Source organism: Stigmatopora argus, chromosome 7, assembly GCF_051989625.1.
Source record: "Stigmatopora argus isolate UIUO_Sarg chromosome 7, RoL_Sarg_1.0, whole genome shotgun sequence".
NCBI classification, from domain to species: domain Eukaryota; kingdom Metazoa; phylum Chordata; class Actinopteri; order Syngnathiformes; family Syngnathidae; genus Stigmatopora; species Stigmatopora argus.
In genome coordinates, this window is record NC_135393.1 from 12,837,330 (window position 1) to 12,859,873 (window position 22,544).

The following is a 22,544-nucleotide window of genomic DNA, read 5'->3' on the forward strand; positions in this document are numbered from 1 at the left end:
TTACTACCAGAATGCATCTTGATAAGTGTGTTCGTGCTATGATTAGCTGCTGATCCTATAAAGGTCAACGAGTTTCTAGGCAAATTTCAGGAAAAGGCGACAACTGAGGTAGCAAAGATAAGATAAGACTGAATTAAACTGAACGCTATGCTGAGATATGAAGCTAGCATTAACAAAGTTTAAGTGAACTCCGAGGCTAGTTCGACGAATACGATGCTAGATTCAGATTAGAACTTTATTTCATCCCGTATTTGGGAAATTTCCTTGGTTACAGTGCCAAGACCTTAGCAAGCACAGACACAGAAGACAACTCAGATACAACAAATTGCTAAAGTCAGATGCACAACTTGGTGGAAAAAACCACAAAAACATGACAGCTTCGTGTTAACTGCTGTATCATCCCTGAACATGACAAGAACATAAATTGTAACATGAGAACGAAGGAATAATGCTCGTATTTCAGGACCCGTGTTTTCATACCTTCCCATATCGTGTTACCCTGGTATCACTGGCATCACCTGGATGTCACCCTTAAGTCCTGACAGCTCATTACAAGATCAATTACATGCTCGTTATTGGCACGAGTCTTAGACGTTCTGCTTCTACTCACAGGGAACTTGACCAACAAAACCAAATACACACCCAACAGACACGCACACACAAAAACAAACAAGGTTGGTTTGTACCCATTCAACTAAAAAGATATATGTATTGCAAAGTAGCCCAAAAATATAAATATTGAATGTATTACATGATGTCTTACTTAGAGTCTACTTATCTACTAATTCAATTTGCTGTACATTTTCAGCATTAATAAGATATTTTATTATAAATAAGAGTTGCAAATCCAAAATGTGTTTTTGTTGACCAAGTCAAAGACTGTAATAGATTACACCTGCATTTATGTAAGATATCAATTAGCATTTAAAAAAGTTAATATTATCAAAATAAATAGGTCTATTTATATAAAGCACAACTAATCACCTAAATTGCCACAAAACACCATTGTAAGTCTAAAATTGATTATTTAATGTAATGAGTAAAAAAAATGTAAATATTCAAATTTAGATCATCACCTTAATGATACATTTGGACATTTTAGTGTTTCATAAATGTTTGTTATGACCTTTTTTACTCATCTGCTGCCGATGATTAAAAAATGAAGACAGAAAAAAAGGGAGAAGAAAGAAAGAAGTCTGGCGCCTTCAGGAATGACAGCAGACAAAAGGTGTCACCTTTCCTATTGTTGACCGCACACACACACACACACACACACACACACACACATGCACACACACACGTCTATTTGTATTCATAATACAGAAAGACTAAATATAAAGTATGTCAATTTTCCGTTGCTCCCAAAGATCTCAAACATAACAAAAAAAGTACGTGAAATATTTTTCTGGACACACCTGACCGTCTTAAGGTGGCTTTAGCGACGAGTTGTTTTAGCAGGTCTGGGTGGTCCGTGTCGGCTGAGTGCTACCTTGGCTTCCCCCTAAAAAATAAATAAGGAAGAGCATAAGATTAGGCCCAACTAAAAAAAAAGTCCTTCTGTTTTTTTCTTCCAGGAGGAATTTTAATTGCGCCCAGGAGCGAGTGTGTGTGTGTATGTGTGTATTGTGTGTGTTCTTATCATCCCTGAGGTTATTAATACAACACCGAGATAAGACAAAGTGGGACGATCACATTCAGGATGAAGCTTTGCTGCGCTTTGCCTTGTTAATGTATACATTTAAACCTATTCTGATCGTCTCTTTAACAAGTGAATGTAAACAAGAGAAAAAAAAAGGAATCAGATTCACAAGATGGACAAAGGAGGACAACATTTAAAAATGAAAAGCAAGAAGAACAACCTCCCCGGGCCTGTATGGGTTTCCTCCGGGTGCTCCGATTTCCTCCCACATTCCAAAAACATGCATGGTAGGCTGATTGGACACTCTAAATTACCCCTAGGTATGAATATGAGTATGCATGGTTGTCCATGGTCTCCTTGTGCCCTGCGATTGGCTGCCCACCGATCCAAGGTGTCCCCCGCCATTGGCCTGGAGTCAGCAGGGATAGACTCCAGCACCCCCCGCGACCCTACTGAGGATAAAAGCGGTTCAGAAAGGAGATAACAACAACTACAGCGAAATAGAAGAAGAAGCAAGCAAACAGCCTCACAAATCTGAATTAAAAACACAAAGAAATAAAACTACAACAGAAAAAGGTAGGCGGCAAAACATCGTGGAAAAGAGAACTGGAAGAAAAAGAATGGCTGCAAATGTTTACAATCTCTACGAAGGACTAACAGGTTGCTTCTTGTGCACTGAAAGAACCCATGTGCACGCTCGCACTTGAATCACATGACTGCCACCTTCCCGCCTTCTCACCCCAAAGCTTCCAGCAGCCTCTTCTTTTGATTGGTCCTTCCAATGCCCCCCTTCGAGCGTTCCATCCTTCCCAGTTTCTCCGAGTTTCAGAGCTGCTGGTTCTTTTACCCCTCATCAGAAGCGTGGCCGCTCTGGGGTGTACTCAATGGCACCCGCGCCCGCCATGGCTTCTTGTCGGGGGGAGGCTTAATGTGGATACCCATGATGGCGATGACCATGATGACCATGCTTCAGACCTCCACGCCTTTCTCGGTCAAAGACATCCTGAAAGCGGGACAGCCGTTCCCCCCTGTCTCCATGGTCCACTACCACGGCGCCCCGCCGCACTCTTGCATGCTGGACCGGGACAGCCCCCCGACGGCATTGGTCTTGCCGCCCTTCTCGGACCCAGAACGCCCGGTGTTCCTCGGGGCCCCGGGGGAAGACGAGAACGAAGAAGATGACGCCGCGGGAGCGTACCCCCACGGCGAAGGACTACAGGGGCCCAAGGGGGAGGCCCCCGATGCCATGGGTGAGCGGGACAGCGCTGACTTAATTCGTGTGTACTTTGCTTGACACATAAAACCAGCAGTTTCATACCTTTAAAAAAAAGTTCAACCCAAAACCATTAAAACAGTATTACTTTGCTATAAAAAACATCAAGTTTAGACACCAGTGTCACTTTTGACACAAGGGCTAGTAAATTCTTAAATGAGAAAGTGACTTTTAAAGGCAAGCTTCAATGACAAAAGCCTTAGCCTATGTGTAATACGCAGAATTATTACTTAAAAATACACCGTAAATTGCAACTGGAGGTTGTCATTTGACAAAAGGGTAAGCATAATATATGTGAAAAAACTTCAACATATATGAAATATATATATGCATTTCTCATAAAAATACTGTATACACATAAAATAAATCAATACATCTACCTACCCTACTCTGAGGGGATGTGTTGACATATTCTAAATGAGCAAATATGTAGTCAAAGTTTAGTTGTCTCAAAAATCTAAAACATATTTGAAATGTTACTTCATTTTTAAAGTTTAGTTAGTCATGCAAAAAGATAGACACAAAACATGCACTTAGTGTGTTATATTGTTGCGGGTTTTCCATACACTTTTTTGTACTTAGAAGTCGAAAAAGAGAAAGAATTTTAATGAAAAGTAAGAAAAATGTGAATGTCAGCATTCTTTTAAAAATAAGTACAATATAAGACTCTACAGGGAGAATTCTGTGATTTTACTATAAAATGAAAACTAAAGAACATGTACTATTAACAATATATTTTAGCTTTAATGACATAAGTAGTTAGCATGTATACTCATGTATAGTCATCTTGCACAGGTTACTGTGTTTTTGATTGAAATGTAAAGAAGGAAAATACTACTTTGTATCATATTAAGAGGAATAATAAATCCATAGTTTATTTTATTAAGTTTATTACTTTTTCCACTAAAATTGTCACCGTTTTGTTTTAAAGACATGATGGTGTATCTTAAAAATCTATATTTTTTACAGGTTGTAAATGACATCCATTCATTGTAGTTCCAAATAGGGTGTATGTATATAGATAATATAATCGTTATTTTATAATTATTTTTGTGTATGTAATTATGCAACGTTTGGATGTGTTTTTGTGTGTGTGATACACAGAGCTGTGCGGTGCTTCGTCCCGGGACGAGGCGTCACTGGAGGACACCCGGCCAGCGCCTCAGCTGAAGCCGCGAAACCGACGCCGACCCCGGGTACTTTTCTCCCAGTCTCAGGTGCTGGAGCTGGAGCGTCGCTTCAAGCAGCAGCGCTACTTGTCGGCGCCCGAGCGCGAGCACCTGGCGTCGGCCCTTAAGCTCACCTCCAACCAGGTCAAGATTTGGTTTCAGAACCGCCGCTACAAATGCAAACGTCAGCGGCACGACATAAGCCTGGAGGCGGCCGGCCAGCACCGCCATCCGCAGCCACAGCCACCGCCCCCGCCCAGGCGCGTGGCCGTCCCGGTGCTCGTCCGCGACGGGAAGCCGTGCCTCGGAGGCGGCCCGAGCCCCGCGTACCAGAGCCCAGGGTCTCCTTACGGTTACCCGGCGTACGCGTACGGAGGCCCGACGTACCAGAGCGACTCGAGCTGCGCCTACGGAGGCCTGCCCGGGCCGGCGTCGGCCTGCCCCAACGCCTTCGTCAACTTCGGCGGGCTACAGGGTCCCTCGGGACCATCGGGGCCGGTCGTCAGCCACCAGGGAGGCGCACCGGCTGCGTGCCAGGGCATTCGGGCTTGGTAGACCGGGAAGGTCATCTAAAATACTCTTTTGTTCATTATTTCATAATCCAGATTGTCGACGTTATATTTTGGGAGCGATGGATGCTTGGCCTTGCTTTCTTATTGCTTTGGGTTGCAGAGATTTTCACATTTATTCAAATAAATGAGGAAAAAAATAGATCAGATGACGTTTGGTGCAGTTTTTGCTTTTTTAAAATATATATTATTTTTTTAAGTCACTTGATGATGCCCAACTACTATTGTTTTTGTATGGGGCATGTTGATTTTTGGTGTAGTATTTCAGTAACATATTTTTCCTTTTTTGCTTACATTGTTTTTTTGACAAAATTTGTTTCTTTTATTTGATAGATTATATTTTAACTTTCTTTTAATTCATGATTTATAGTATTGGATTTTCGTTTTTGTAGTGTGTTTTGTTTTAGACAGATTTCCCCCTATATTCTGTTTATTTATTGCTTACAGGTTGTTGGTTTTTTTACATATTTTTTTGGTACATATGTTGTCATTATTTAATAGTAGCTCATATTCACCCTAAAAACTGGGTTGCTATACATATTTTTGGATTGAAATTATACAAGTGATAATTGATATCATTTTAACCCAGCTTCTTTCCTTTTTGACCTACAAAGTTGAAAACATAAAACTGGAGTGAGTTAAATTAATTCCAACATGAATCATCTTTTCAAGATGTATGGGATTATTTTTACTGCATCAGTTCGAAGAAGTCCACTTAAAAATGTCAATATTTTAGTGTACACTTAAAAGTACACAAAAACGTTGTTATTTTACTACCATAACAATAACTAAATATGTGTTAAATTTGGGACCAACTACCACTTTGGACTGAGTGACCGCAAATAAATTGAATTGTACTCTTTTACTATGACTCGTAGTCAAAATAATGACAGTAGTAGTTGCTCACTGTTTTTGAGCCAATGAAAAAAACATTATTTTCATTTCTAGAATATTTGTCGTCACCCCCACCACCACCCTTGTTTCAACCCTTTGCGCCTGCAACAGTGTGAGCAAAAAGGGAGGGTGCACTTTCTCATTTTGGGCGGCTTTCACTGGGAAAGTGGCTTCATTAAAAGCTCCCCCAAGCCTGAATGACACTTGAAAAAGGGGCCAAAGGTGGGGGCAGAAGAGGTGAGGTGGGCATATGTCGCGCTTTAGCCCAAGACAAAGATACGCAGGCGGCTAGTTCCCGACCGACGGCCCGGGGGTCGTGAAAGAACGGGCATTATTGCTACAAGTTGCATCAATTAGTCCAGTGGACGGGGAGGAGGGGGGCGTTCCTTGGGTCTTGAGGTCCATTGTGGTTTTAATGGGGAGGAGGAGGAAGGCCACGGAGGTGGGGGTCTTCACGCAGGTAACTATTTGCTGCACCACAAAGAAATGTGGTGGTAATTGGACAAGTGAGTTAATTCATTTTTCAGAAATATGGTTCTTACGAAGGACTTTATGGCTGGTTACATTTTTGTTTAGCGTTAGTGGGTTTTTTAGGGGATTTATTTCATCTTTAGAGGACTTTGGGTTTTGTTTTGGAGTGTATTTTTGCTTTAGATTTAGTGCACTTCTCCTTTTTGTCCATTTTTTCTCCCCAAAAAGCATTTTCAATCTATGAACTCATTAATCTATTTTCTATTCTGCTTCTCCTCACAAAGATCATGGGGGTGCTGGAGCTTATCAGTAGGCGGGGAGACGCTATGACTTTCAACCCCGCAATTTGTTAGAAAAAGAAACTAAAACATTGTCAATAAAAATACTCTATTTACAAATTTAAGGTAAAACTCAAAGATGACTAGTGAAAACAATTGATAAAAGCTCATCTAAAATAGATTGCCCTAAAGTGGAAATGTGTGCAGTATAAAATCTCTACATTTGGAATTGTTTTTAGAAATCATGCACGTTTTGAAAAAGACCATCCAGATTTTTATCCCCGTAAAGTTCGAAATCCGACATATGTGATAGCATGCTAGTAAGTTTAAGACCGGGTGACCTGGATAATTTGCATATCTGCAAAGGCGGAATTAATAGTGAAAGGTACATTCAGAGCTTTGAGCAGCATATGCTAATATCCAAGCAACTTTTTTCTGAATGATTCGAATTTAGGTTGTAAAATGTAGGTCAGCGTGACAAGATCTGCTAATCGTCGCACTTCTGTGCTCCCACGTCAAAGCGCCTGACAATGGCTAATAGATTTCAGCGCCTCGGGAATGTTTGAGAAAAGCTTCTTCTACTTCTTCTCGTCGGTGGTGGGTCGACGTCCGGGCCGATGGCCAACAGACGCTCTTGGCCTCGTTCATCAGCCTTCTGTAAATATTTGGAGGCCAGAGTCCACATTTATTCGCCTAAGTGTGGCGCCGAGCGTCACGTTTTCTGGGAAACGGACCAACAGCGCCCATCCGAGTGTACGGCAAGACGCCCACATTTATTCTAAAATGTCAGCGTGCGGAAAAACACACGTAAATTTTTATGCGGGGTTTCTCGGGAAGTTGTTTCGAGTCGTTTATCAAATGCAGCTGCAGGGCTTTAAAAAAAAAATCAGCAGCTAGATAGTAAATACAATTCATAAAAAGATACAAGATGTTGAAACACTTTTACAAAAAAGAAAAAACTTTAGCAGACTTTAAACGCCGTGAGCTAATGCGAAAAACTGCATGAAATATAGATATAAAATTAGAATTTTTTTATAGATTTGAAATCTTTCAAAATAATCTACAATGGCACATTTTGACATATCAAATTTTTTGCATGTGCCCCTAAATAAAAAAGAAAGTCCATACGACATGTTGGAAAGAAAGGTCACGCACTGTGCCAAGGTCAAAGTCAAACGTGTGGCATTCCAGAAAAAAAAATGGAGGAAACACACACACACACACACACACACTAATAGGTGCACGTAATTTTTGATGAATGGTTTTCTCAATGACAATGGGAGACACTTGTAAATTTCCATTCCAGCCCACAGCCTGCACTTTACATGCAATGATTCTTGCTAACGCTTTCATTTATCATCTTTCTACCAACTTTCATTGCCAGGCGCCCACAGTCCTTTATTTCTTTATTTTTTTTTATTTAATTTAGGTTTGACGATTCATTTATCATCTTTCTACCAACTTTCATTGCCAAGCGTCCACAATCCTTTATTTCTTTATTTTTTTTAATTTAATTTAGGTTTAACGATTCACCAATTTAATCGATATTTGTTCACATACAACTTTGATATATATATTTTATATTTATTATTTATATTATATTCATTTATCTATATGCGGAACCCACAAATCTGTATTTTGAATCCATAAACATAACCAGTTCCAGTACGGCAGTCCTTAAGATAAGCACTACAACTCCCTCTGCTGAACACACGAGAGTACTACAACAACAGAAATGACCACTTAAGCACACGAACAAACATGAAACCAGTGGTTCTCAATCCAGCTAAAGACACTGAACCCACGACTTTGACACATGCAACCATTCGGAGTTAAATAATAAAGCATTTGGAGAAAAAAAACATTAAAAACTGATATAACTTATCAAACTAACTAAAAGCTTAGCCAGTGGCCTCTTACCTCTTCCACAAAGGCCGGCAATCTTTTCACCAATCTGTTTTTTGTAATCAATTGATTGCAATCAGGTGGCTCTTGCTTTAGGAAAAAAATCTCGTTGATTCAACTTTTTGTGCTTTATCAGTTGGAATTAAACACCAGGCCACAGCAGTAGATAAACCATTATTATAGACACACATGAAACTTGCTAATATATCCAACATAAATGTTTTTTGCACCAGTAAAACTAGAACCAAAACAAGAAATCCAAAAGACACTTGCTGGATTTGCTGTTTAGGTCCTGTTTTTGCTGGCAAAGAAACCAGGATATGCTAGATTTTTGTGCAAAATAATATGCTTTAGTGATAGTTTCACTGCATAAATGTAATGTAGTTTAAGAACAGGGGTTGAAAAGAGCCATGGACAAGTTTGGGTTTGTCAGAGAAGCCCCAAGAGAAGACCCTGCTTCTGCGAGGGGCTCCCTTCTGCAACTTTATTTACACACAAACAAAAATAGAGCGCACTTCACTTTGTTTTCCCTCGTCACATTTGAGAGCAATATCACACTCACATTTTGTGTTGACCTCTTTGAAAACCAGAGCAAAATTGTTCCTGGAGCCCAGCCCAGTTTGCATTATCTTTGACGTGCAGCTTACTTATGTGTGTGAGTATATATATAATATATATTACAGTTGTGTATATATATGCTTTTAGTATGGCTTCCATAAAAAGCAATAAAACTTGTGCGTTTGGCTGCATGGCGGCTGAATGAAGGCAAAAGTGAATAGATTTTTATCCAGTTAGATTTGATGTTTAGATTAGCGAGAGAAGCTAGTTTTAAAAATGCCGATGTTGAAATTGTTCAAACGATAATTCTGAATGGGAAGAGATTGAAAACAGCCCAGAATGACTTTTAAAATGGTCAATGTCAATATACTTATAAATTCCAGACAGATTCCTACTTTAAAAAGGGGTAACAGCTGTTTACAAAATATTTTTACATACATCATTTGATGAAATCGAAACATGGCATCAAAGTTGAAGGATTTGTTTAGAAAATTTCTTGGGGACCTATAAATACCAAAAGAAATGGAGACTGGCCAGTTTAGCTGGACAATTTCATGGTTAACATTTTGTGATTCATTTAGGTAATTACTAATAATTAAAATAAATAACCCCTTTACCCAATTAAGACCATGCACCTACACGCATGTGTATCGCATTTTAGGTCATGTAGTACACAATAATTATGTGGCATACATATTAATAAATGAATCAAAATAGAAATGCACTGTGGTTATGGCCCCAATAACAAAGTAGATTTTTTGTTTGTTAAATTCTATAGTATTTAACTTTTCGGCTGGCATAGACAATTGAGTTCCAATTAATTTGACTGATAGAGTTGGCAGCGATGACCTCTTGAACCTGAAAGGCACGGTGTCTGAATTTAAAATGTGTTCAAATTTTAATGTTTTCCTGTAAAAGGTGACTTAATTCAAGCTATTAGTACCATATTTGCTCTCACTTTTCATTTTGTAAGACCATTAGGATAGTTTTGATTCTCTCTTAGTGTTTGGGGCACGTCACACACTGCCAATACGTAACTTGCATTTGTCGACATCTAGCGGCCAACTCATTCATTGACAACTTCTTCCGCTTCACGACCGAAGCTAAGCGCTCGCCGCCCATCTCATTTGTCGGCGTCTGCGCGCAGACACCTCTCGTGCTGCCGCTTGGTGATGATGTACTTGAAGAATTCGTAGACGGACCAACTGATGGCGGTGGAGGGCATCTGGTAAATGACCCGGGCTTGCCCGCCCTTGAAGAAGGCCGCCACGCCGCCTGCGCGGTACACCGTCCGTAAGGCCTCGCCCAAGCCGGAGATGCGGCGGACGGCCGACGAGCCGCCGGCGTCGGCCTGCAGGACGTGCGCCGCGGCCGCTTCCTGCGTGTTGAGCAACGTCTTGCAGACGTCGAGCGGCGTGGTGACGGCGGCGGACAGCGCGCCGGCCAACGCCCCCGACACCACGTGCGAGGTGGGGTTGTATTGTCTGTGAGGGTTGAGCGTCTCCTGCAGGTACTCGTAAGTCATGAAGTGGAGCGCCTGGAAAGGCACGTTCATGGTCAGCTGCGTGGTGTAGCTGCGGTAAAAGGCTGCCGGACCCTCCTGGCGGAGTGTGGTGGTCACGCAATCCAGCATGCCGCGGTATGGCGAGCCAAACATCTGGATGCGCTGTTTCACCACTAAGGGAACAAACGGACAGAAAGGTGTCAATTCAACGGGGGAAGAAAAGAACAAATTGTGCCTGACAAATAAATACTATGCTAACTTGTGCCTTTACTTGCATGGCTAAGTATGTTTAGTCAGCTGCCAAACGTTTGCCGCCTCCTTCCTCTCACCCATGCAATTGTCCATACAATAGGAAATGTATTTGGATGTCTTATTAATTGTAATGGCTTAATAAACAATTTTATGTTTCTTTGTGTTTCGCACATAAAATGTGTAAACTTTTTTCCTTTTTAAAAGGGTTCGGGATAGTGTTGAAAACGTTAAAACAGCTGGAACGAGTGACGTCATTAACATGTAAAATCTATTTATGAAAAATCCAAGTTATGAAACCACTTCTGGAAAGATAATTTCATATTTAGAGGTAGCACTGTAAAGAAAAAAAGAAAAATGTCTGACAATGGCTGTTTTGCCCACTTCTGTCAAATATTGGCTATTCATTAATACACAATGGAAACATGAATCGCTCCTCCCCAAGATTGTTAAACAAGATTATTTTTGCTGACATGCAACAATAGTTCGGAAATAACTTTTCAACTAACAGGTTCGGTGTGTTCTATAAAAAGAGTGTGTGCTTACCCTCAGCCGGGTTCATCATGGCGTCATGGATAACTGTGGCCACGCAGCCAGCCACTCCTGCGGAAAAATAAATGACACAAAAATCAAAACATATTCAAAGGAGGAAGATCCACACACAAAAAGAAGTCTAACCATTAGCAAAGTGACTGTTGGCGCCGGGGTGGATGGCATTGCTCAACGTGAACTTGATGCGCTCATAGCAGGCAAAGTAGAGCGCGTGGGCGGGGCCGGCGCCCACCGCCAGCACGTTGACGCCACGGATCGGTCGCCAGATGCCCTCCGTGCGCACGATCTGCCGCAGGGCGTCCATCACATTGCGGTAGCGCGCGTTGGGCTCGGGCCGCAAGCTCTGCATTCGAGTCTGAGTGGGAGATAAAAGGCACATTTGTTTGATTTAGGATATAGTATAAGGCGCAAAATTTTGTACCAAAAAACATAAGCAAAGTTCGGGTGCGCATTACACACAAGGCCTTCGCTTTTATGACCAAATCCTGGGGTAAAACTGCCCTCCCCCGGTGAAAAAGTCCCATCCGCAGCCATTATAATGGTAGACGTAAAACCTGTCTTTGTCCTCCAGATGGCGCGCGAGAGCCCATTCTACTAAATCCCAGGGGATATAATCCACTTTTTTTAATAAACAAAGGCCAGCCCTCTCCAAATAGCCTTCCAGACCAAAACAGAATGAATGAATCAATTGTTATTTGTGCTTGTTATGCAGTTCTCAGACAATGAGTCAGAGGTGGACTTTTTTTTTTTCAACACAAAGGATAGTGCAATCTTCAAATGTTTTTATCGGCATTTATGGCCAGGAGTAAACGTCCTGACGTCTGTGTCGAAATTCCCACTTTGTGCTTCTGGGAAAAGGAGGTGACTACGGATGGAATGTGAAAAGTCATCCGGAGTGAGCTACGCAACTGCTTTTGGGGAAGTTATCAACAATGTTACCGAGTGCATTAATCTGTCCCTTTTCCCCGTTCAATTGATAAATTGGATACAACAGCCCTTGTTTAAAAAAAAAACGCAAAAAAAATTGCACAAACAATGATTCAGTTACTAGTTTAGTCTGTCAAATGTCTAAAAATTGGGAAAAAATGTTGACAGTTCTGGATGCAATGTAAATAAAAGTGATGGCTGTCTGCATTAGCATCCGCGAATAGCATTTACGGTGTCAACAAACCATTAACTAACAATAATAATCATAATCCCAATAATATGACTAATAGTACTCTGATATTTTGTGCAGATTCATACAAGGAGGTAAACACTTACAGTTAAATGTGTATAGTTCCAGGAAGTCACAGGAAAATATCTAAAACAAAGTTTCCTTTTCCTCTTCGTCAATGAGTAATTGATTCAACTTTCCAACCAGAAGAATGTTGCAGTGTCATAGCTAATGCGCAACTCTGCTAGCATTGTTATGCTATTTTTCCCAATATATATACACCTTTTCACCATAATAATACATATAATTATTAATTCAAACAACAGGCAGATTGACAGTTATGTTGGAGCAAAGCAAGAACCTTCAAAAAGAAGCTATCCTGGTGTTAATAAAGAAATGTTTGTAAGGAAGTTGGGTTTGCAGAACACTTGGGGTTATGCAAGAATGAATTTTTTTGTTACATGTAGAAAAAAGGAAATTGAACATTTCCTATGTTCGCTGCTCAAATTTGGTTAGCGCGTTGGGCTCACAGTTCTGGGGTCGAGGGTTCGATTCCAAGTCAGTCCTCACTGTGTCGAGATTACATGTTTCCCCCCGGGCTTGCGTGGGTTTCCTCCAGGTACTCTGGTTTCCTCCCAAATCCCAAAAACATGCATGGCAGGCCCTGCGATTGGCAGGCCAACCGATTCAGGGTGTCCGCGCCTCGTGCCCGAAGTCAGCTGGGATAGGCTCCAGCACCCCCCGCGACCCTAGTGAGGATAAGCCGGTTCAGAAAATGAATGAAACCATGTTCTATATAACGTTAATACTCCCTAACATTGCATATAGTTCATTCCGATAAAAGAAAGAATACAAGTGCGTCATTAAATGAGATGCAAGTTGATTTACGACCCGTCCGATACTGGATGCAGGCTACTCTACTCGAGTTAATAAGTGACTCAAATATTTGACGCATCAAGCCATGCGGCTAAACATTAAGTAATAAACTATACAGTGCATTTTACGAAGGAATTCATGTTTTCCCGTTGTTTCTCGGACGCTAACTGCTAATTAGCTGACCTCTCTGACAGCAAGGTTACTTAGCCTGTTAGCCTAGCCAGTAGAGTTCCGGCTGACGTCGCGGCCTAGCAACTTTACGCAACTCACGTGTCGGGCTTCAAAAGCTTAAAAAAATAGATAAATAAAACAGAAAAAGTATGACAAGTGCGCATTTGTGTGACATAATACCTTCACGCAGTCGATGGGATACATGAGACAGTGCTCCATGATTCCAGCCACTGCACCGGCCAACATGTGAGTACCGGTAGTGGCTCCCTGAGGCAGACCCTCATAGTCAATTTCGGCCGAACACTCCGCGGTGGTTCGGTGCAATGCCGGGGTAAAATCTTGCTCTCCGGACGTCTTCGCCGGTGAAACACTGACAAATCCTCCCGAGGTGCCCAGCAATCTGCCGCCCAGCCATCGAACGTCTGCGCCGGTGGCTACCCCTGCAACCCGTTTTTCGACGCCCGACGCGTCAAGGGAAGGACCCTGGGACACGAAGCCGCTCGCTTCCATTAGAACGGAAGACTTGGACGCTTTTCAGGCGAGGATCCCGTCCGCGGATTCGTGGAGCCGCCGCCGGCGCCAACCGACTTCGACTTGGCGGGCCGGTCATCTGCAGAGCATCCAGGAAATGTTGTCCTTCAAGGAGGAGGAGTTAGTGGTGTAGACGTCATAGAATTCTAGGAGAGGATTGGAGCATTTGACAGTAAATCAACTACGCCCCTATTGATTGGCTATTTTTCATGCAGTTTGTAAACCATAGTACATTATTTAATGCAATTTTTGCAATTTAAGGGGTGTCGTAAAATAGAATACTTACATTTCCTCTATGTACGACATGAATTTTTGCGGGGTTTTACATTGTTGTAAAATACAAGCGCTAGTTGCGGAAAGCGCCCTGTAAACCGATATTGATGGACGTTTACCATTGTCGGCCATCTATCAGTACCATCCTGTAAACATAACTGTTATGTCATAACTTTACCATCAATTGAACGTGTATTTTGAAATAAATATATAAATAGCTCAACTTTCAAACTGTTTTCAATGCGATTGGTATTTCATAAAAGTTAGAGATGCAGTCACATAGTCGCATACTTGAAAATGAATGTTTTTTCCTACAGCACTCGAATGCAGCGCCCGAACTCGGCCACGTATTCTGTGACGTAATACATTGTACCAACCGGAAGTAGCACGTACGGCGCTTCTCTCGTTGTGTCGCCTTGGTTTTAAACGATTATTATTCCATTATAACATATTAAGTCAATACTTCTTTAGACGGAGCAACAGAATTGCATCGTCACGGCCGTGGCGATATTTACGGTAGGTTCATAAAACGTCATGCAACACCATATGGATTCCTTTCATGACAAACGGACCTATTACACATCTGGAGAATCGAATTGTACATTTGTTCGAAATATAATAGATAGGCCAATAATGTCATCTGTGAATATTTATGGTTATTTTATCAAATCAAGGAGCTGTTTTGTGTCCAATGGGCAAAGTTCTATCATTATTTAAATTCTTTTATTTCATTATATTACTATAATTATGTGGCTATGCAATATGACTGTCGAAATTAACTTTTGTTACAGTGGTAATTGGATGGTGTGATTGAAAGTTGGAAACTATTACGTGACTACTCATACTGATTAAACACTAGTTGACTTCAGTCACTCACTAACAGGGTTGGAAAAGTTAAAGTTCATCTTGCAAATGTTAAAATTTAATATTCCAGTTCATAGTTCATCTGCAGGCGCGTCTAAACTAAAATAACATGTTTTCTCTGTTGACAAAACAAAACATTGTAATATTCGTGTAATATTTCATGACTAAAGAAAATGACTTGAGTGCTAAAGATGGAATATCAGTCATTTAAAGTGAACATTAGTAAGTTAAACAAAGGAAAAAATATATATCATTGTAAAAAAATGTTTGATTGTTGTACTACTTTTTCTTCAATGATTAAAAAGTCCAAAAGGCATGTGACAACTCTTAAATATTATCATGAGTGGATACTCAATTAATTTGTTAACATTGTGTTTAGGCATGTTTTGCACCCTTAAATAAAAATTAAGCTTATCGGCCAATAATGTCACAGAAAAAGAGCACTTTTTTTCTGCCAAAAAAAACACGGATATGGATCTATCTTACATTCTGTGTCTTGAAATGTTTTAAACACAGATCAGTGTTGTGTGCAGGACCCTCAGTGACCATGAGGTGACGACCATTTGTATCAACAAGCCCGTGTGGTGGACACATGGCACGGTAACAACGATGGTGTTGCAAAAGTTTTTTCTTGACTTCTTCACTTGTCCGCTAAGTGACGTATGTTTGTCCAGGATCACGTTATGGTTCCTGTCGGCGTCCTGGTACTGTGGTGTGGCTCCCAGACAGAAGCTGTTTCTCCTGCTTCTGCTCCTGCTGACCACCTCCGTCCTACTCCTCCTGGCCACCAACCAGAGGCTTCTTTGGGTTACCCAAAGACCACGTGGGGCTCGCTTCAGCAAGTGAGTGACTTTATAGTCCATAAAATACGGTCCTAATTCTAATAGGCCTCTTCATTGCATTTGCCATTTAAAAAAATACATGGCCAACGGTCACTTTGTCCTTGGTGTGAATAGAAAAACAAACACATGCAAAAAGTTATCAGACCTGCAGCTGTTTTCCATCTGATGGTTCCCAGTAACGTGGTTGTGTGGTCTGCAGGTCCCTCTCCAGCGCCGAGTCCATGGAGGCCACCGACGTGCGGGACGCAGGCCTCAATTACGGCGTGGTGGTGGACTGCGGCAGCAGCGGCTCCCGCGTTTTCGTGTATTACTGGCCGCCCCACAACGGAAACCCTCACACGCTACTCGACATCCGGCAGATGAGGGACCTGGAACGGCAGCCCGTCGTCAAGAAGATTAAACCGGGTGAGAAAAAGCTGCGGCACCTGAACAAAGAAAAATGAAAAGAACATTCAATTCAATTTTAGGTATATCCACACTGGCGACATCTCCGAAGAGCGCCAGCGACTATTTGCATCCTCTGCTCAGATTCGCCGCTTCTCACGTGCCACAGAACAAACATAAGGAGACGCCGCTCTACATTTTGTGTACCGCCGGCATGAGGTTGCTGCCGGACAGGTAACTTATGCTATATTACCAAAGGAGGAATTTCTTTTTAATAGTTATTGTAGTAAGACTTTATCGGATTTCTCGGCAGCCAACAGACGGCCATCTTGGATGACCTGGTAAACGACGTTCCTCTGGACTTTGACTTCTTGTTTTCCCGCTCTCACACCGAAGTCATCTCTGGAAAGCAAGAAGGTGAACAGTCACTTTTTTTGCCCCACTGAACCTTATTTTATTTTGTTATTACATGTTTTATGGACTATAAATCACTCTTTTTTTATAGTTAGGCTGAGAAGTGAACTCTAGGTTGTTTGATTTTGTATCTTGGAACAAAAGGTTTTCCACAACCTGAATATTTTGTATGTAGAAGTGTTCAATGTGTCACTGTTTTTGGTTCCATCTTTTGTTAATTTTCTTCTCACAGTGTTATTATTTTTGCAAAATACTACAATGTGTTTTCATGTTTGTCCAAAGGTGTTTACGCGTGGATCGGCATCAACTTTGTTTTGGGCCGCTTCGATCATGCCGATGACGGTGAGGGCCACCGCCGTTGATCACAAGTAGCTTAAGGTCGTCGACCGACCTTTGACGTTGTCTCGTGGTATTGCACAGAGGACGCCACGGTGGAGGTGACCACCGGCTCGCAGCACCAGCGACCAATGAGCCGCCGCCGCACAGTGGGCATCTTGGACATGGGCGGAGCTTCACTGCAAATCGCCTACGAGGTGCCTGGCGCCATCACCTTCAGCTCGCCGCAACAGGTCAGAATAAGTGTCACTCTCACAATCTATTTTGACAAATAGATTGGATGTGGAATGCTGTGAATGTTTATTTTTAAATAGATATAATCGACAAGTACATATAAAGTATATAACCACTTTTTTTTCCCAGGAGGACGCGGCTAAGAGCGTCCTCGCCGAGTTCAACCTGGGCTGCGACGTGGAGCACACGCAGCATGTCTACCGCGTCTACGTCACCACCTTCCTAGGATTCGGCGGCAACACGGCGCGACAGCGTTACGACGACCGTCTGGTCAACAGCACCCTAGACGCCAAGTACGACGCCACGCCACAGCCTTTAAATGTCTGTTTTTCCTGTTTGTAAGAGTCTCCCATGCTGTCTGCGACCTAGATCCCAGAGCGCCGGCATGGGCTTGAGCGAGGATAAACCCTACATGGACCCGTGCCTTCCTCTCGCCCTGTCGCACACGGTGGTCCGAGACAACCGCACCTTGCACTTGAGAGGCCAGGGAGACTGGGGCCGATGCCTGCAGGCCGTTCACCCTTTCCTGGACCTCCGCAACGATACCATGACGACGGCAGGTGGCGTTTACCAGGTACTGGGGTGTTATTCACCATAATCCAAATGGTAGCTTTCTCATTTGGTCAACTTTGAAGATGATTAGCAAATTCTTGATTTTAGGCACCCATCAACTTCAGTAACAGCGAGTTCTACGGATTCTCGGAGTTTTACTACTGCATGGAAGATGTGCTGCGAATTGGTGGACAGTACGAGAGTGACAAATACTCAAAGGCTGCCAAGGTAACGACACCATCTCATCATATAGAGCATATGTGTCAAAGTGGCGGCCCGGGGGCCAAATCTGGCCCGCCCGCATCATTTTGTGTGGCCCGGGAAAGTAAATCATGAGTGCCGACTTTCTGTTTTAGAATCAAATTAAAATGAAGAGTAGAGATGTATATTAAATGTCCTGATTTTCCCCCTTTTAAATCAATAATTGTAATTTTTTTAACATTTTTTTCTGTGTTTTTAGTTAAAAAATCATTTTGTAAAATATAAAAATATTTTAAAAAAGCTAAAATAAACATTGTTTTAGATCTATAAAAAACTGAATATTCAGGGATTTTAATCCAGTTCTTTTAATCCATTTATATAAAAAAATCTAAATATTATATCTAAAATGGTCCGGCCCACGTGAAATCAAGTTGTCGTTAAAGCGGCCCGCGAACCAACCCGAGTCTGACACCCCTGATAGAGGATTTTTTTTAAAAGCAGTCTTGACTATTTTCTGGGTGTTCCTGCCAATATAGGACTTCTGCGCCACTAAATGGTCGACATTGAAATGGCGACTGGACAAGAAGCTCTTCTCCCAGCAGGCCGACGTCGACAGACTGAAGTACTTTGTTTTTTTTATTACGGCCTGAAAGCCACTCGTGTTCTTGTTGTTTTTTCGTTTGTGTCATTGTGTTTGAAACCTGCTCAGATGTGGTACTTCTTCTTCTCAGGTATCAATGCTTCAAGTCAGCGTGGATGTTCGAGGTTCTGCACGCCGGCTTCCGCTTCCCCAGGGATTACCGCTTTCTCCGAACGGCACAGCTGGTCTACGACAAGGAAGTGCAGTGGACGCTAGGAGCCATTTTGTACAAGACGCGTTTCCTGCCACTTAGGTACAAAAATACATTTCAGTCATTGACATATCCATTTGGACTTTTGGCGGTCTTTTTGGGTCATTCGGCTGCTCAATGAAAGAAACAATGTTATGTTTAGGGACCTCCAGCAGGAGGCACTCCGCCAGAACCACCCGAGCTGGCTGCGTTCTTCCTTCGTGTACAACCACCATCTGTTCTCCCTCTGCCTATTGGTGGTGGTCTTGGCCATTTTGCTGTACATCCTCCGCCTGAGACGCATCCACCAGCGAGAACAGCGGCAGGCCGACACGCTGGCCTTGCTTTGGGCCGACGAAGGAGAGCCGCTTCTACCTTGAGGATGGCGAGGGAAGGATATTTACGATCGTGACGGGAAAAGCGGGCATCGTCCTGATCTACTTGAAATGATTCCATCGTCAACACTGTCATGCCGATTTCCCAGGAACTTGATGACTGTATTAGAAATCAATATTGCAGGGGTGGGCATATTATTTTTTTCAAGGGCGTAACGCAAAAAATATATGGACGCGTCAACAACAATCCAGTAAAAAAAGCTGGATTCTACCTTCTCTCCTAATCAGTTCTTCAACAATGTTACATTTCTTCCAGAAAACTACCATGGGGACTCAGATAATAATGACCATTTAATACTTACCTCTTTCACATGATGCTATTGGACCAATGAGGTTTGACCTTTTCCTAAATAATTGAGTAGGCCTGTTTCTCCGATTAATTGTGTCACTGGAGCCTTTTGGTTTGCCCACCCCTCCCGTTTGTCATTCCTTTGCCAGTCAAGACCAAAGCTGCTGTGGACTTTTTATTGCACGTGGACAAGATGACGTTTTTTTTAATTAACATGAATTGCTCTGTTAATATTTCTTTACATCCGTTGTCCAAGTGATTTGTCCAATAATATGTAAGCAAAGTGCAATAGTGACCCAAATGTGAATGCAAATAATTCCATACTAATAAAAATATTGGAAAACCTTTAAATGAAACAAAAAGTGCATTAATATAATATATATTTCTATATTTACATAATGTTATAAATAATGAAAGAAGTAGTAAACTGATTTTCTATTTTGCTAAGAGAAGAAAAAATAACTAACATAAATTACTGGTGCTTGGTCAGTAGGCGGCGCCCAAGAGTCAAACACAAACCGCACTTTATTTTGAAAAATATACCTTTAATACAACAGCTGCATATAAATATTAAAATATACATTATACAGCTGAATAAACACGCACATAACCAGAAAAAAAGCAAAAATATCAGGTTTCTATTTTTACGGCACTTCTGTATGTTTTTTTGTTTTCTATCTTAAAGGTTTACTGACTGACAAAAGGAGTTAAATGTGTTAACAGGTCCAAATATTATTGTAGTAGTACTGTAGTAGAGTGATTACTGAGAGGAGAGAATTTTACTGTACATTATTTGACATGAACATGGTGGAATGTTTGCAATTATTGGCGTGCAACATCTTTTCAAGCTCTACAGAAACAGCTGACGGGTTTTGGGTAAAAGACAGACCACACACAACAACAACAAAAACATTTGGTTCTAAAGATCTCACAGATGGAATTTTTTATGATTAAACAAAGGAAAAAATGGGGAAAAAAATCCATTATAACAATAAAATAAAACAGGAAAAAATGGTGTATATATACACATACATATATATGTATGTATATATACATATATATGTGTATGTATATATATACATATACATATATATACATATATATGTATGTATATATGTATATATATACACATATATATACATAAATATACATATATATACACACACATATTTATGTATGTATGTATATATACACACACATATACACACATTTATGTATGTATGTATATATATATACACACACACACACACACACACACATATATATATATATATACATATATATACACACATATGTATGTATATATGTATGTGTATATATATACACATACATATATATACATACATAAATATATACATATTTATATACATGAGTATATATGTATATATATACACAAAAATATGTATATATACATACATCTATATATGTATATTTATATACACATGTATATATATGTACATATAGTTTAATGACTTGATGACTTTACAACAGCACAAACAAACCCCGCAATGCCTTTCAGCCAAAAACCAGTCAGCTTTTCTCACTTTTCAGAGCGCCAAGCTAATAAAGGTGCCGAGTCTTTTTTTGTCTTTTTTTAAAGGAGGACTTTGTGCCCACAAGCAAGGTGCGTAGTTTTCGAACCACAGTGCAATTCAAAAAGGGTCCTAAATTATTCTTTTTTTTCTTTTTCCTCTCTCTCTCGCTCTTTCGTGTCCACAACATTTAGAGACCTTGAACACAGTCGGTCTAACAGCTTCACAGAAGAAAGGCAGACATGGCCAACAAAAATAAAATAAAGTCGACTCATAAGGAATTTGGATATTAGGCTTTGAGGCTCTGAACATTTCTGTTTTATTTTTGTCCAAAAAATAGTTTTAACTCTTCATAGGGCAATCAAATTAAGTGACTGCCATTGACGGCGCTATACGTCGAATTCATTTTGACTGAGATGAACATTGGCTCATTTCATCAAGTGCCGTCAATGGCTGCCCTATAAAGGATTAAAAATTCAATAATATTACAATTATAAAGATATTCAATCAGCATCATGCTCTCCAACCTTTTGAAAACGCCTCCTAGTGGATGCCCCTGGTATTGTCCATGCGTCAAAGCCCAATATCACAAAATATTTATGAGTATACAGTAAATATATAAAGAGGAAGTAAAAAAATGGAATTTCTCATCACTGCAAGAAATGTTGCTCTAATCATGATTTTCAGTAAAAAATAAAAAGTGTCAGTGTCGCTATAGCAACCTTGTTGATTACCGTGGTTTAAACCACAAGTAAGAAATTCCATACTTTTTTTCTCCCATTGTGTGTGTGTATGTCCACATATTTTTATACACACCACCATTAAAATAAAAATTAAAGCTAAAATGCATTATTTGCTCTCTAAGAGTTTAAATTTGTGGTTACAAAGGTGCGCTACATAATCAGTTGGGGGTAGACGGGGGGGGGCGAGCATGGGGCGCTGAAATGCTTTTTCATAGGGGAGTGGGGGGGGCATGCTGGTGTTTCAGTCAAAATAAAAACAAGGTGCGCAAGGTTTTGGTGTGTTTTTTTATCTCTCTTTGGTCGCTTTGGATTAAGTAAGGTGCAATTTTTGAACGTGGCGACGAGATGATGAAGAGGAGGGCGATCAAGTGGCGGGGGAAGGTGTAAGGGAGGTGAGGGAGGGATGCTTACAGCTGCTCAAACATCAAGACTCGCCACATTCTTTTTAAACAAAGAGGACCCCCCCGGGCGTCCTTTAAAGCAGTGCTTCTCAAACACGGGTCCATAAAACAAATGATCTGTGCAATTATAAGAACCCCCTGCAAAAAAAAGACTGTCTAAGTGCTTCAGCATTACTTGCCCGAAAAAAAGTCATAAGAAAAGTAGTGTAACATTTTTCAAGGTCAAAGATAAGCCTGTAACGATACATGTATCCAAATTGCGAAACTGTAGCATTGTGACACATTTTAATATTGAGGCATTCATTTTCCATGCCATTTATCCTCACAAGGATCGCGGGGGGTTCTGGAGCGTAACAATGCCTTGGGCCGCTAGTTAGCTGGGATAGGCTCCAGCAGCCCCGACGACCCTTGTGAGGATAATCGGGTTGCGTATTGCTTTATGCTGCAATCTCGATATGT

The 22,544-nt window shown here is 41.2% G+C and overlaps 3 protein-coding genes across 3 annotated transcripts; 2 read left to right on the plus strand and 1 right to left on the minus strand.

The window, feature by feature from the left end:
- The first annotated feature begins 2,597 nt into the window (after positions 1-2,597).
- Positions 2,598-4,771, plus strand: LOC144077898 (homeobox protein Nkx-2.6-like). Its single transcript, XM_077605997.1, has 2 exons — positions 2,598-2,916; positions 4,017-4,771. Exons 1-2 carry the CDS (start codon positions 2,598-2,600, stop codon positions 4,634-4,636), a joined length of 939 nt encoding a protein of 312 aa, XP_077462123.1. The 3' UTR covers positions 4,637-4,771.
- Positions 4,772-8,854: 4,083 nt separating this feature from the next.
- On the minus strand, positions 8,855-13,926 carry LOC144078004 (mitoferrin-2-like). The gene is made up of 4 exons (XM_077606171.1): positions 13,445-13,926; positions 11,188-11,416; positions 11,056-11,112; positions 8,855-10,433 (listed from the first exon to the last, which is right to left on the minus strand). Exons 1-4 carry the CDS (start codon positions 13,772-13,774, stop codon positions 9,880-9,882), a joined length of 1,170 nt encoding a protein of 389 aa, XP_077462297.1. The 5' UTR covers positions 13,775-13,926; the 3' UTR covers positions 8,855-9,879.
- Positions 13,927-14,426: 500 nt separating this feature from the next.
- LOC144077784 (ectonucleoside triphosphate diphosphohydrolase 7-like) lies at positions 14,427-19,350 on the plus strand. Its single transcript, XM_077605772.1, has 14 exons — positions 14,427-14,584; positions 15,449-15,532; positions 15,607-15,774; positions 15,974-16,179; positions 16,242-16,392; positions 16,472-16,575; positions 16,855-16,914; positions 16,993-17,141; positions 17,272-17,435; positions 17,512-17,716; positions 17,803-17,922; positions 18,432-18,517; positions 18,627-18,788; positions 18,889-19,350. Exons 2-14 carry the CDS (start codon positions 15,525-15,527, stop codon positions 19,103-19,105), a joined length of 1,800 nt encoding a protein of 599 aa, XP_077461898.1. The 5' UTR covers positions 14,427-14,584; positions 15,449-15,524; the 3' UTR covers positions 19,106-19,350.
- The last annotated feature ends 3,194 nt before the right edge of the window (positions 19,351-22,544 follow it).